Source organism: Ipomoea triloba, chromosome 14 (assembly GCF_003576645.1).
Source record: "Ipomoea triloba cultivar NCNSP0323 chromosome 14, ASM357664v1".
Classification (NCBI taxonomy): Eukaryota; Viridiplantae; Streptophyta; class Magnoliopsida; order Solanales; family Convolvulaceae; genus Ipomoea; species Ipomoea triloba.
Genome location: NC_044929.1, coordinates 21,928,275 through 21,943,570, shown reverse-complemented (window position 1 = coordinate 21,943,570; position 15,296 = coordinate 21,928,275). Strand labels below are relative to the sequence as shown.

At 35.4% G+C, this 15,296-nt stretch overlaps 2 protein-coding genes across 2 annotated transcripts; one reads left to right on the top strand and one right to left on the bottom strand.

The window, feature by feature from the left end:
* Positions 1-2,693: 2,693 nt before the first annotated feature.
* LOC116004360 (putative kinase-like protein TMKL1) lies at positions 2,694-5,373 on the top strand. The gene is made up of 2 exons (XM_031244374.1): positions 2,694-4,284; positions 4,516-5,373. Exons 1-2 carry the CDS (start codon positions 2,901-2,903, stop codon positions 5,151-5,153), a joined length of 2,022 nt encoding a protein of 673 aa, XP_031100234.1. The 5' UTR covers positions 2,694-2,900; the 3' UTR covers positions 5,154-5,373.
* A 996-nt stretch (positions 5,374-6,369) lies between these two features.
* On the bottom strand, positions 6,370-11,535 carry LOC116005149 (probable pectate lyase 20). The gene is made up of 7 exons (XM_031245402.1): positions 11,269-11,535; positions 11,070-11,120; positions 10,886-10,963; positions 7,876-8,518; positions 7,499-7,602; positions 7,269-7,407; positions 6,370-7,164 (listed from the first exon to the last, which is right to left on the bottom strand). Exons 1-7 carry the CDS (start codon positions 11,343-11,345, stop codon positions 6,943-6,945), a joined length of 1,314 nt encoding a protein of 437 aa, XP_031101262.1. The 5' UTR covers positions 11,346-11,535; the 3' UTR covers positions 6,370-6,942.
* Between the last annotated feature and the right edge of the window lie 3,761 nt (positions 11,536-15,296).

Sequence of the window (15,296 nt, the reverse complement as noted above, 5' to 3'; positions counted from 1 at the left end):
AATATTTAACGTGTAACTATTTTATTTTGTAATTTTAATTAGCCTTGATATTTTAAATGACCAGGATCCTTTCTACAAAAGTTGTGGGCATGGTGATTTAATCACTTGTTTTTATTCACCTAGTGTTACTATAAATAGTATTCTTCCTTGCCATTTCTAAATCATTCAAAAGCATAAACTTTCCTTCTCATTCTTTCATCCTTTATATCTTTATATCTGAGCAGTGTTTAACGCGTTTCAATTGTATATAGTTAACGAGTACGTGTTTCAAAATAGTTGTGTAACTTTACAGAACAACATCGTTCTTTATGCTTTGCAGCTAAGCACCAACAAAATTGTTTTAAAAAGTAATGAATCTTCACGCCACAAGTCCACAACTTAAATCTTTGCTATGGGATTGATTTCCACAACACCTTCAACACTATACAAACCTATATGGTCAATCTCACTAACCAACTTCATATGACATTTCAAAGTACTCTTCCCCCACACAACCTTGAGTAATTTAATGTTAATGTATAATGCCTATAAAATTTAAAAACAATTATAATTTTTAACAAATACATACAAATAAATTTTAAAAGTTACATAAAAAAATTTTGGCATAAAAATTTTCCAGTAAATCAAATTTAATAATTTGTTAAAATTACTCTCTCTTAATAATATTCCAAATTTCTAATCCTTCTCCATATTTACTATCTGTAAATAATCGATTTATCCGTACACTATTTATTGGACAGTAAAAGTCCTAAAAAAATGTTTTTAATGAATGTGTTTCCAGCACGCTAAACACAGATGTCCCCAAAAATACCAATTTTTTTTTCCTTTTCAGAATATTTGAAGTGAACACTGTAAAATATTTTTTTTTCTTATAAATTTAAAAATAAAAAGAAATAAAGAAAAGTCAGATCACGCTCGTCGTTTTCAGTTTGGGACTGCAGTTCTCTCTCTATCTCTCTCATAAGATTCTTTTATGGGCTGGGCCCATCTCACGCCTTACTTGATGGCTGGTTGGATTTGTTTACTTTATTTCAAGGGCCCACCAGCACCTGGGACCCAGTAATCTTCACCTTCTTTTTTTTTTTTTTTTTGAAAGAATCTTCACCTTCTAATATCTCATAATTTAGGGATGGAATTTTCTATAATAAATTATAAAATCATTGTCATGGTTTTCATACTATTATTTCAAATTTCACATTTTTAGCAAAAGTAATAAGTTTAATGGGCCTATTTGATATTTTTAAAAGAGCAAATATCATTTTTAGTCCCTCAAATATAATATGTGTATCAATTTTGGTCCTTGACTATTAAAAATTTCAAATTAGGTGCATGACTATTCAATTTGTATCACATTTGGTCCTTGACTATTAACATTTTCAAATTAGGTGCTTGACTATTCATTTTGTATCACATTTGGTCCTTGGCTATTAACATCTTCAAAGTAGATGCATGACTATTCAATTTGTATCACATTTGGTCCTTGACTATTAAAAATTTCAAATTAGGTGCATGACTATTCAATTTGTATCACATTTGGTCCTTGACTATTAACATTTTCAAATTAGGTGCATAACTATTCATTTTGTATCACATTTGGTCCTGCCGTTAAATTTTTCGGCCAAATTTTCGGCGAAGTCACCAGTGACCGACTAATTTATTTAATTTTTTTTAAAAATTATTTTAATACTCCGTAACTTTTAAATAAAAAAACTTTTTAAAAAAATAATAATAAAATAATAAAAAACACAGGTCACCCCCGATGACTTCGCCGAAAATTTGGCCGGAAAATTTAACGGCAGGACCAAATGTAATACAAAATGAATAGTCATGTACCTAATTTGAAAATGTTAATAGTTAAGGACCAAAAGTGATATAAATTGAATAGTCATGGACCTAATTTGAAATTTTTAATAGTCAAAGACTAAAATTGATACATGTATTATAGTTGAGGGACTAAAAATGATATTTTCTCTTTTTAAAAGTAAACTTTTAGATATATAATTTGAACTTTTCTCTCAAAGTTAAATCACCAAACTTAAGAGTTTTACACCTGGTTAATTATTTAATCTTGTGTCATTGACTTTGCAAGCCACATATAACTAACCAAGGTTTTCAAATCTCATCCAACTATGCCCTTTTTTTTTTTTTTTTACATATGGAAAACCCCTCACTTCACCGTTTCCACATTCAACCCGAGAATTAGGTGTCCGAGTAGTTCTATCAAGTTCGTCCAACCCACCAATTCAAAGCAGATAACATGAAACAACCCTGAGGTTGTATGAATTGCTTTACTTCAAGTCAAGAGTCAAACTCTGGATGATTATGCTTCAAGTGATAACCTAACTCTAGAAAAAGATGATAAGAGAAGAGATTGTCGCTGACAATTCAATAATATGTATTTATTTATACAAGATAATAAAACTATCCACTACCTTAAACTGTATGTAACTACCTAAGAAACTAGTCATCACCCTACAATAACAACAACAACACAAACACCTTACCCAATAGTTAGTGTTATTGTATGCATATGAGTTTGTAGACTGATTTTTTTTCGAGTGTTACCGACTTTGTTACAATATAGTATCTGAGTCAATATCGCCTCCAATAAAGTTTAAACTCACGATCTTCCATATCGGAGAACACAAACTCTTGGCAGACCAAAACTTTTTCTGTTTGAGAATAACTCCGCTGTTTTATAGATCACCGTCCGATGAATTATCTAACGGCAGATATTTGCAGGAGCAGGTGCACCCTCAGGGATACGCGAAGTTGTGAACAGTGTGTCAGCTTTCCCAATATCAAAAAACGGCTATCTCCTCCCTGAATCCTGACTCCCACTATCACTTCTCATTTTCAGACTGTACTTTTCTTTCGTCTCTTATTGCTCCGTTCCGTTCATGGAGTTTCCGCCCTTCCTTTCCCTCTGCTGCATTGTCTTCTTCTTCACACTCTTCTCCACCTCATCCAGTGCTTTAGCTCCGCCGTCGGATGTCGAGATTCTTCTCCGGAAAATCAAGCCTTCACTGCAAGGAAACGCGGAGAATTTGCTGCTATCGTCGTGGAACGCCGCCGTGCCTCTCTGTCAATGGCGAGGGCTCAAATGGGCGTTTATCAATGGCTCTTCTCTGCAATGCGTTGATCTCTCGTCTCCGCAATGGACTAATCTATCTCTCTACACGGACCCCTCTCTCCGCCTCGCATCTCTCCAGCTCCCTTCCGCTAATCTCTCCGGAACCCTTCCGAGAGAGATTGGGGAGCTCGCCGCGCTTCAGAGTCTCTATCTGGGAGTGAATGCGCTCTCTGGAACAATACCTCTTGAGCTAGGCTATAGCTCTTCGCTTTCAGATGTTGAGTTGAGCGGCAATATGTTCACTGGTCCGATTCCCGCGTCTATCTGGAATCTCTGTGAAAAGCTTGTTTCTCTTCGCCTTCATGGTAATTCTCTGTCTGGTTATATCCCTCAGCCTGCATTACCGAATGCTAGCTGTAAGAATCTGGAGTTTTTGGATTTAGGTCACAATTCGTTTTCGGGGGATTTTCCTGAATTTGTGGCTAGGTTTAGTGGGCTAAAAGAGCTTGACCTAGGTGATAACAAGCTCTCTGGCCCAATTCCTGGTAGTTTAAGTGGATTAAGCCTTGAGAAATTGAATCTGTCTTACAATAACTTCAGTGGAGTTTTGCCAAATTTTGGGGAACCAAAGTTTGGGGTGGAGGCATTTGAGGGCAACAGTCCTGAGCTTTGTGGGCCTCCTTTGAGACCCTGCAATGGAAACTCAGGACTGAGCCCTGGTGCCATTGCTGGCATCGTGATTGGCTTGATGGCTGGGGCAGTGGTTTTGGCCTCATTGTTGATTGGGTATTTCCAGGGGAAGAAGAGGAGGAATGACGACGAAGAAGACGAGGAGGATTTTGAAGAACTAGAGGATGAGGAAAATGGTGGGGGTGGGGGTGATGGTGGAGAGGGTAAGCTGATTATATTTCAAGGAGGGGAGCATTTGACATTGGAGGATGTCCTGAATGCGACCGGGCAAGTCATGGAAAAGACTAGCTATGGAACCGTTTATAAGGCGAAGCTAGCTGATGGAGGAACCATTGCATTGAGGTTGTTGAGAGAAGGAAGCTGCAAAGACAGAAGTTCCAGTCTGCCAGTGATCAAGCAGCTGGGGAAAATCCGGCACGAGAATCTGGTTCCATTGAGGGCTTTCTATCAGGGGAAGAGAGGGGAGAAGCTTCTCATCTATGACTATCTTCCTAACAGAACCCTCTATGATCTTTTACATGGTAAGCGCTTTTGCTGTTATCCCTTCAACTAATAACATATTTATGCATAAACACACTTGAATTGGTCCTATTGCTATTGTTATATATAACAGAAACTCAATGTTGTTGTGATAACAATGAGGATTAAAATGGTTAATCACATTTTGTTGGAGGAAACCAGAGTCAATGACATGAATGTAAAAATGGTTATAGCTTTTGATTGATCTTATGATCTGTCTGGTTTATATACAGAAGCAAAAGTGGGGAAGCCGGTATTGAACTGGGCAAGGAGGCACAAAATTGCTTTGGGCATAGCGAGAGGGCTAGTGCATATTCATAGTTTAGAAATGCCCATCACCCACGGAAATGTTAGGTCAAAAAATGTTCTTGTAGATGACTTTTTCGTATCCAGGCTCACTGAATTTGGGCTTGACAAGATAATGGTCGCATCTATAGCTGAAGAAACACTGTTGCTTGCAAAAGCTGATGGTTACAAGGCACCTGAACTTCAAAAGATGAAGAATTGCAGTTCAAGGACAGATGTGTATGCCTTCGGGATACTACTGTTGGAGATTTTGTTGGGCAAAAAACCAGGAAAAACCGGAAGAAATGGGGAATTTGTTGATTTGCCTTCACTGGTAAAGGTTGCGGTGCTGGAGGAAACAACAATGGAAGTGTTTGATGCGGAGCTGTTGAAGGGAATACGGAGTCCAATGGAGGAAGGTTTGGTGCAGGCGTTGAAGCTGGCAATGGGTTGCTGTGCCCCCGTGGCTACTGTTAGACCTACGATGGAAGAAGTCGTCAGGCAACTAGAGGAGAACAGACCTAGGAACCGGTCTGCTTTGTACAGCCCTACTGAGACTAGGAGCGGGAGTGGTACCCCTTTCTGACATTCTTTCTTTCATTAAACTTGAATACTATTTCATTCTAAGCCTATTTGATCCTCCTAAAGGAGAGTTAATTGATTATAGCCTTATAGTAGCTTTTCTTTAGTATTTAAACTTAATTGGTCATAGAAGCTTTTCTTTACCATGTCAACTTCCTTTCTTAAGTAGTATGGTGTGTTATATACATTTTCCTTCCATAGTAAGAACCAGTTTTGTACTGATCTGATTTGGGAGTAAGAATATTTCTTACCTAATAATAGCTGTGTTAACTGCGATTGACATTAAGACTATGGGGTCTGTCTGTCATGGTTTTGCTGGTAGACTGGTAATACTATCCATATACTAGTAGTAACTGGTGATGAGAGTGAAGGTCATTCTTTTAAAGCTTTCACAAAGAAGGAAAGTTCCACTTGGATTCTTCTCAAAACCTTTTATATTGTAATGAAGCAAAACAAATGTAATGCCTGAGCTTCTGAAGCTTTTTAGAGGCCACATAAGCACAAATTATACTGTGGACCCAACTTACATTATAAACTCTGGTCCTAAAAACATTCAGATTATGTACCTATAGTTAATAACTTAATATATTATGTACTTATAAATAAATAAAAGATACATAATATATTAACTGCAAATAAATAATCTGGACAGGGCCACAGTATGCAAATGGATCCTGGTTCACAATATAACAATTGGCACATAGTAGATGGGCTGCCTCAGTAGTAAGTAGTAACCATGTGAACCCACTAGCTAGCCAGGGTAGTCTAACTGTCTAACTGGATCTTGAAGGTCTTAGTTGGGCATTTACTCAGCAAGCCCAAAGAATATGTCCTAGTCCTACCACTATGATACTGGTTTAGATTCGATTCAAATTGCACTGCTAAAATTTAACTATTATTCAGGAAAAAAGACAAATAGCTTTTTAAGGCTACTTTGTATCTGACTCAGATGCTTCATGGAATCTCAAATTATGAGGCTTTCCACATTTAATATGTTGGTGCAGAGTGTTAGTGGGTTCACATGGGATGGGTGCAGAGCCTGCAAGGCATTTGTGGCAGGAAAATGGCATGTCTTGTAGGTAAAAATGCTGTCACATGCCCTCCCACATGCAAACCCTTGTAGTATCAGTTTCATACCAAATTTTAGTATGCAAGGGTTGAGGTAGTAGCAATAACCTCATTTGGGCTGACATTTACAGAATGAGCTGAGACAGGCAATGTGAATTTGAAGCAAATTGGTAATTACATTATATAAGAGGATTACACGAGAGTCTTGAAGTAAACATCTTATAAGCAAGAACAAGAGAACAATCTGAAAATTGGAGCTTTTTTTTTTTTTTTCCTTGCATTTTATACTATCCACTTGACTTTGGCCAAAATGAGAGAAGAAAGGAACGAGATGAGATTCTGTCCCTAACAACCAGAGAATTGAAGCTTCGGGTTGGTTTAGGTCAAGAAATTTGATGCTGAAATGGTGGAAAGATTTCTTAAGCTGATAGGAATGATTATTTAGGTGGGTATGCAATAAGGTGATGAAACAACGCTTCTGTGCCTGCTTCAGATTAGTAAAATGTTCCAAGATGAAACAGGCCGAGGTTGAGCACTGGGTACATGGACATCGGAGACAATAGAAAACGAGGCCACAAGAATATATATGCTCATCGGCTTAGGGACAGAAGTGAACTAGGGATGAAAGACAATTGGCTATAGATTACAAGATGAATTCAATGGTTTAGTTAAAGGAGTTTGTTTACAGCTCCTTCCACAATTTGATGTTTTCTGGTTTTCTGAGGTTAACATTGCATTCCCGTACGACAGGAAAGAACACCAGCATTAGAAGTAAGAGTACCCACCAGGGAAGACGATTTCGCTGCCAAACTAGAAGCCCTTGCATAGCTAGCCGACGACACACGCCCAGATGCAATGAAGTAGGCTCCATTAAGCATAAGGTCTCCTTCTGTTCTCCAGTTCCAGTGCTTCCATACACCATCAGCAGTTTCCACTCTTTTAGTCACCTGCCTCACCATTACATACCAAGATCAGTAAATACCTTCCTACTCATACAACATAGAGTAATCTCATTTCTAGGGCAAGAAAGAATCTGAATCTAGTAATCTACCTCTTTGGCAAAACGGTTGGTTGGGGCTAGGTATCTGTTTCCTTGACTGTTGATTGTGGGAGCAGCACTGCCACCAATGGCATACATCTCCCAATGAGTATAGTCATTGTTTACCACATGAAAGTACCCATGCCTACACCTGCATATTACCAAAAATTCTTGTCATTCTCTTTTCAGAAATAGATTTCATATCAGGAGATTAAACATGTTTTCCATTTTATTTTTTTTACCTTGGCATTCTTTGAATCAAACCCTCCCCAAAGTGATTATAGGCAATTGTCACCTGCATTGCCTTGTCTCTGGTGTAAGAATCACTGTGCCCCAGCAGCATCACCTGTATAGAAATGGTAACCATTAATCATAGCTGACAAATAGGAAGTTTGTAATTCCAAAATGATAAAATTAAAAGAGCTGCTCAAATAACTTTTTCAATTAGCTTTTTGAAAAAAAAGAAATTATACCAAACAACAGCTAAGCTAATTTACCGAACACCTTTCTACCATCAGCAAATGTTATCAACTAGTTATCTAACAGTCATTTATCAAACATGCCTTAATCTATGTTTGTTTCATAATAAAGTTTGTAGCAGGGAAGAGTGTAAGTATACCTCATTGTGGTGGGTGAAGTAATTGTTTGAAATGGTGATTGCAGTTGATCCTATAACTGCATCAATCAGGCCATCAGCGCAGTTAGAAAGCGAGTTATGGTCAATCCAAATATGGCTCGATCCGAAAATCGAGATCCCATCGCCGTCGGCCATGGTCCTCCAGCCATAATGAGACGGCGAGCTGCGAACCATGGCGTTGCCGGTAGGTTTGCAGTCGTGAATGTGGAGGCCATGGATGATGATATTCGTGACGAATTGGACGGTAATGCAGGCGCCGTTAGCTATGTGGACGTTGGCGCCGCGTGCGTCGATGGTCTTGAAGCTGTTCATGATCAGCTCCTGCTTCAGCGTGATCACCATGTCGCGCTTGAACACGATCCATAACGGCTGGTCCTGAATCACGGCGTGGCGGAGCGTACCGGGCCTGGGATTCACCGGGTCGTCATCGCCCGGGTCGGACACCACGTAGTACCTCCCGTCGCGGCCGCCCACGGCGTTGCGCCCAAATCCAATTGCGCAGTTGGCTAGCCGCTTACGGTGGCGCTGCCAGTTGCGATCGCAACGCCAGCAATCGTCAATGGGGTTTCCTGTCCCGCATGAAAAGAATCCCAATTTCCTCCTCTCCGTAGCATTACGAATAATCCTGCATAAACAAATACTTAATCCTCAATATGTGCATAAGATGAATTTTGTTTATGAATTGATTGGTTATATCATGAGTAATAAATCAAAATAGTCAATTTTTTTTAAACTACCATCGAACCCTATCTATAGTCAAATTAAGAAGTGAATAATAGGAGACAATTTGATTATTGTTGAATAGAGTTCTAATTTAAAAAGTTTAAGTAACTAATCTAAATTAAGAGATTGGTCGAGCTCGATCTTGTAATTTTGATTATATTCCTTATTTAAATTCGATTCAACTTGACATTCTGATATAATAATTATGATTCACTTATTCAATTATTTCTGATACGATAATTATGTTTTACTTATTCGGTCATTTTGTCCGGATGAATTTGTTTTTTCTTTAATATAAAAAATAGGGGTGGATACGGAAGTGGTACTAAAAGTTCCTTGAGGAGTGAGGAGGATGGGGAGGTGTGGAAAATAAATGCGGGGCGGTTGAAACGAATCTACACGTGGTGTCGGTGGGGTAAATCGTACAGTGTTTAGGCAAAGACAATAAATAAGGTTGGATGGGTATGTGTCAGCAACGCTGGATTTGCCGGAAACAACCGCAGATGTATGCTTTTTGGAGGTTAATGAAATAATTCCTCTTGCCAGCCTGGTTCATCCCTTCAACACCTAAATAAAACCATGGTGGGGATGATATGATGATGCATAGTATACCACCTTCCAATTCTTTTCCTACCATCTTGTTAGCCTCACAAACCTTCACAATTCACATTGTCCCAACAAATATCTAGATTTGAAATCAAATTTATCTCATCTAAAGTTATAAGGTAATATCGCTGGATCACAATGTTTTAGGTGTCCAACAAACACATTTAATTATGTAATGAAAGTAATATGGATTGATTTGGATAGGCAATCTTTGTAGATAAGTATGGCCACGGACAAGTATACAAATCAATCACCCAAGTAAAGTTATAAGTCAATGTCACTTGATCATATGGTGTCAGCCGATCATGTTTAACCATGTGACAAAAAAGAAATGGATTAATCTTGGTAGGCAATCTCAATTGAGGTTGACATGGGAATAATAAATCTAAAGTTACGAGTCGATGTCATTTGACTATATGATCTTAATTGGACATTGGTCAATAATACTAAATCGTGCTAGGAAAGAAATTTTGATTGATTTTAATAGGTGATTAATAAGTAAACCCAAAATTAATTAAACCAAACAAACAATAATAATGTCCATAAAGCCACTCTTGGCATGTACGTCAATGACACATGACAACTATGAAAAAGACGCAAACCAAATTTAGAAAAAAGACCTATATATAATAAACAGCTACATGTGGAGAGTAACATTAGGTTGCGTTCGCATAAAAATTTAATATTTCAGATCAAATGTCGCGTCATTTGATATCATTTTATTTGGTTATAATTAATCAAACAAGTAATATAATTGTGAAATACTAACACAAATCATCAAAATTATAAGAGTAAATGGGAAGTATATATAATAAAAATATTGACATACATGCTAGCTATGTCACATAAATTTTTGTTATTATTTATGAGCAAAACAATGAGAGCGTGTCAGTCGGTTAACATTCGACGCATCATATATAAGAAATAGTGAAATTAAGAATTTGTTTTAATATAATCGAAATAATTATTTAAATCTATTTTTTATTGCCTTAAAAGAATCCTTCGACTGCCACATTGCATGTGCAGTATTCCTCATGCAGGAGTATTATCTTAATTATGCTGTTATATATATTTAAAAATATAACAATACATTATCCAATTTCATGGATCTAATGAATGTTACTCAATACATTTAATAGGGATAGTGAAATTTGAACTAAAATCAATGAACTAAAAAAATATGTAATTTATCACTAAATTACACCTAACTCTATTTAAACTTACGAACTAAAAAAAAAACATATACTTTATCATCAAATAGCACCTACATCCAACTATGAACTAAAAAAAGCATGTGATTTATTATCAAATTACATCTAGCTTGAACTCTGTTAGAAACTACGGACTAAAAATGCATATAATTTATCATTGAATTATATTTAACTCGAACTTTGTTTAAAATGTATGTAATTTATCATCAAATAACACTTCGAATATCGGAATCTTTGTGTATATATATCGTTATGTGTATATATACACATAAAAATATATAAACAGATGTTGGGGTGGGGGAGGAAGGGGGGGGGGTTTGAACTGGGGAGAGCACATGCAACATTTGGGGTGAAATTGAAGAATCACAATCAAGCCATTCTGGCTAAACATATAATTTCAAACAGAGTAATAATAAAAGAGGAAAGAATATTATTTATCAGGAAGAACTCACGTGTCAACCATTGATGCAACCGCCTCTGGATCGTCAACAGCGTGCTCGTGTTTGGATTCAGAATGATGATCATTCAACCTGCAGAAAATATAATAAATTCAAATCTAATTATTAAGGAATTGAAAACAAAATATTGACTATTTTGACTGTGGAGACGGTAAATTAACACAGGTCGGCGACTCGCCTGTTCGCCATTGACGAGTTCTTCAAGCTCTGAAACCTAGCTTCATCCGCACTGAAAAATACACACGAAACAATAATCTCGATTAAGCTAAATCGATCTATTTCAACAATGTGTCGGCATTATCGGAAACCTAGCTAATTAACGTTTAACTGTTAATGCAGCAAGCTGAGTGAAATCGAACAGGAAATGCGTGCCCTACCTCTGGCTCGCATCAATGAACGGCGACATCAGAGCAATCAACAAACAGAAAACGGCGATTAAACTCGGAGCCGCCATTGTTAACAATGTCTCCGAGTATAATCGCAATGCGAAGCTGCAGAATGGAATGAAGCGGTTTTCGATCTCTGCGCTAATCTCCGAGATCGAAGAGGCGATAATGGAGATTGAGGAACTGTGAGATCGAAGAAAAGTTTAGAACGAGCCAGAGATCGATAAAGGCAGGATGAAACAGTCCTTTTATAGGAGAGAGCAGAAGAGAAGATAATGAGAGATGGCGCCAGTCATGTGTGCATGATTATATTATTGATTAGTTAGCCTAACTTGCTGCCATGTAACCATCTTAGCTAGGGACTTAACCATGGTTAATTGTGTACGGAGGTTAGGTCATCAGATAACGTTACATTTTTACTTTTTTTGTTAACGGAGTTTACAACGTATGGCATGTTTTCGTTTGATTTATTTGGTGTGGATTAGCTCATTCGTAAATAGTTAATAGTACAATGATAATTTTGAGTTGAGCTAGACATATATAGTTAATGATATTTCACTTTTTATTACATTCTATTTGTGAAATCATTGTGATTATATATATATATATATATATATATATATATATATATATATATATATATATTATAAAATTAGACACATAAATCTCGAAGGGGTACGTGTTTTAGTAGGTGAAACATAACGACTATCGTATTTAAAGATTATAAGTTTGATTATTAACACTTTTTTAATTAGTAGAAATCGTGTCACAGAATCATCCAAGTATAATGCCGGTGTACAGTAATTAGATTTGATTGGATAAAAATACAATTTTTAATAACAACTAACTACCAATAAATATTAGGAGTAACTTAAATCTATCACTTTTTAAAAAGTTCCAAACGATCCTCTTGGGGTCAATTGTGTGGGTCACTCACCTAATTCACCTCCTAAAGTATTTACGAACTCACCGTCTTATGGGGACCACCTAATCACATATCCTCCATGTCAATGGTCAATATATTATTGAATTATTAATTCTACATTTTGTATGATTTACTTCTTCTACATGTTTTATGTATTAATTCACATCAACGTAATTTATCTAATCTATATCATTGGATAGTGTACACAAATTTCTCTCATCACCCAAATATATTATTGAATTAATTCCACATTTAGTACACTTGACAGTTAATAATTAAGAGTTAAAGATTATTATTATTATTATTATTATTATTATTATTTTGCATATAGATTCCAAATGTGACCTATAGAGTTCTTTAACATGACGCATCATTTACTATAGAGTCGAATAAGTTGATATTGTGATTGCATTAACAATATACTTACTAAATATCTCAAATTATTAGTTAAATTAATATGCGATAATTAAAAAAGTGAAACTTTTAATATTTTTCAATTAAAAAATAGTAAATTAAGTGTGCCACGTGTATGTGTTGTCTGTTAAATGAACCTATCGAACCTGTATTTCACCGTCTAGGTCCCTCAAACAATGTTCAACATTAAATTGTTTATGTGTTCACACGTTATGCATGTACGCACCGTCACACCGGCACTACTCCGTATACATATACACCATTTCCATTCTCCCCATTTGTCCGTTTATTACCAAAATAGTCCATCGACTATTGCGAAATTACCAATTTAGTCCTCAACAATTTTTTGTGCCTAATTAAGTCCCTCGACTTTGAAAAATTTAACCAATTTGGTCTTCCGTTCATTTTGCCGGTAAACGTCCGTTAAATAGGGACCAAATTGGTAATTTTGCTATAGTCAAGGGACCAAATTGGTAATTAATTTTTCACTGAAATGGTCCCTTGACTATAGCAAAATTACCAATTTGGTCCCGATTTAACGGATGTTTACCGGCAAAATAAACGGAGGACCAAATTGGTTAAAATTTTCAAAGTCGATGGACTTAATTGAGCATTAAAAATTGTCAAAGACCAAATTAGTAATTTCGCAATAGTCGATGAACCATTTCTGTAATAAACTCACATTTTTATTTCTTTTCGTAAAAAAATATAATTTATAACGTTTAAATGTTCGCAATATTTATTATAGTCAAAACTCTTAAAATTTATAATTTTTTATATTTTAAATAAAAAGGAGAACCTAAAAAGTAAACACAAATAACTAAGAAATAATAGTGATATGATCTTCCTCATTCAAGGAACATTCATAGGGTTCATTGTTAAAACTTGCTACAACTTCGTAAGAGGTAAAATAAGGGCTTAAAAATCTCGAGCATATTGTATAGAGTCAGTCCGTCGCTTTATTTTACTCTTAATCAATAAATATATTTTATTTAGATTTTTCACTTGAATCTGTATTCAATTTCATAGCTATCTCAGAATCACACCGAAAAATGAGTTAACAAAAATCATTTTCTCACGCCATTCGATAATTTAGTACCAAAATCATTTTTTTTCTATAATTTAACCAACATTTTGACTAAATCTAAAAAAACTAACATGCATGACAATGACTTATATATTTATCATATGCAAGAAATTAAAAAAAAATTTATTTATTCTTGACTTGAGTTTGGTGAGTGTATGTGATGACTTATATATTTCAAATATATTATCAGTTATCTGCAAATGTATTGTAAAACGTTTTAAATGCACAATCGTAATTACAAAAATGAAATTGCATTTTTTCTTAATTTTGAATCGTTGATCATCTTAAATGGTTAATCAAAATGTTGACTCAATATAAAAAACTAACGTGGCATAATGACATATATTTATCATATGCAAGAAAAAATTATTTATATTTATTCTTGAGTTGAGGTCGGTGAGTGTGCGTGGTGACTTATATATTTCAAATAAATTATCAGTTATTTATGAATGTACTGTAAAACATTTTTAAATGCACAATCGTAATTATAAAAGTGACTCTACATTTTAAATTTTTTTAACCATTGATCATCTTAGAGGAACGGATGAAAACCTGTGGGCAAATTCAAATTATTGATCTAGTAAATCTAACGGTTGAAAATAAACAAAACTTTGTAATATTTATGAAAATTATCTCGCTCATTATTTACTTGACTTTCATCCATCAGATCTTGCAAATCAATGATTTGAATTTATCTACAAATTCTCACATGGGGAATTGTTCTGCATATGTATCGCATCGTGTGTGGCAGGCCAATCTAATCATCCTCTACTAAACATATATGGTTCGTTTTGGTAGACCTACGTTTTAGTATATGGGATATATTGTGTACGTATTTTAATTAATTAGTTAGTTATAGCAATTGCTTTGTGTACAGTACACATGTACAAAAATATCGTTGTAAGGCACACAGGGTACGATTGAGATTCGATTTCAAATTTTATTATTTAAAAATACAATTTTTTTGGTCTAGTTATATTCAAATTCAATTTTGCGATTTGTAAAAATGTGTATATAAAACCTACGTAATAAATTTATGGTTTCGTAAACTACTCCCATGCAAGTTTTTTATTGCAGGTATACCCGTCACGGACCCATACGTACGAAATTAAATTAAATCCACCTCTCAGCAAAATTGAAAATTCTACCTTGTAACTTTGCAACCAATCGCATTAAATTTGGGTTGAACTTGGTTCAAGCTCAGTTATGGATGTCCACAATTTAAAGACTACGTTGTATTAATGTTTACATACTTATTTTACTTTTGTCTATTCTTTTTTTTTTTTATCTTTTAATTTGTGAAGAGTGAAATCTACCGTCAGAATTTGAGAGTGTGCACCCGATAAATCCTGTCATGTATAATAGTCTGCAAATAATATAATAGAGATAAACTGCACTATGAAAATCTTGTATGACGGGTCCGACTGAGAAGGTACGGTATTGATAAGAATGAAACTCGTAACTTTTAAGTATGAGAATCATGATCCACCTACTCGGTCATCTATTTTCAGACTCTCTATGTCTTGTCTCTCTCAATTAGTTGTTAATTTTCCTCTCTTATATGAAATTTTCTCTTGCATTTTACTTCTATTG

What these genes read in the sequence shown, in the direction of transcription:
- LOC116005149 (XM_031245402.1), bottom strand. Translation starts at nt 11,345, where the DNA reads ATGGCGGCTCCGAGTTTAATCGCCGTTTTCTGTTTGTTGATTGCTCTG. An exon ending in TTCATTGATGCGAGCCAGAG is followed by an intron (nt 11,121 to 11,268) that starts GTAGGGCACGCA and finishes TGTATTTTTCAG; the next exon opens with TGCGGATGAAGCTAGGTTTC. An exon ending in CCAACCGTTTTGCCAAAGAG is followed by an intron (nt 7,165 to 7,268) that starts GTAGATTACTAG and finishes ATGGTGAGGCAG; the next exon opens with GTGACTAAAAGAGTGGAAAC.
- LOC116004360 (XM_031244374.1), top strand. Translation starts at nt 2,901, where the DNA reads ATGGAGTTTCCGCCCTTCCTTTCCCTCTGCTGCATTGTCTTCTTCTTC. An exon ending in CCTCTATGATCTTTTACATG is followed by an intron (nt 4,285 to 4,515) that starts GTAAGCGCTTTT and finishes GTTTATATACAG; the next exon opens with AAGCAAAAGTGGGGAAGCCG.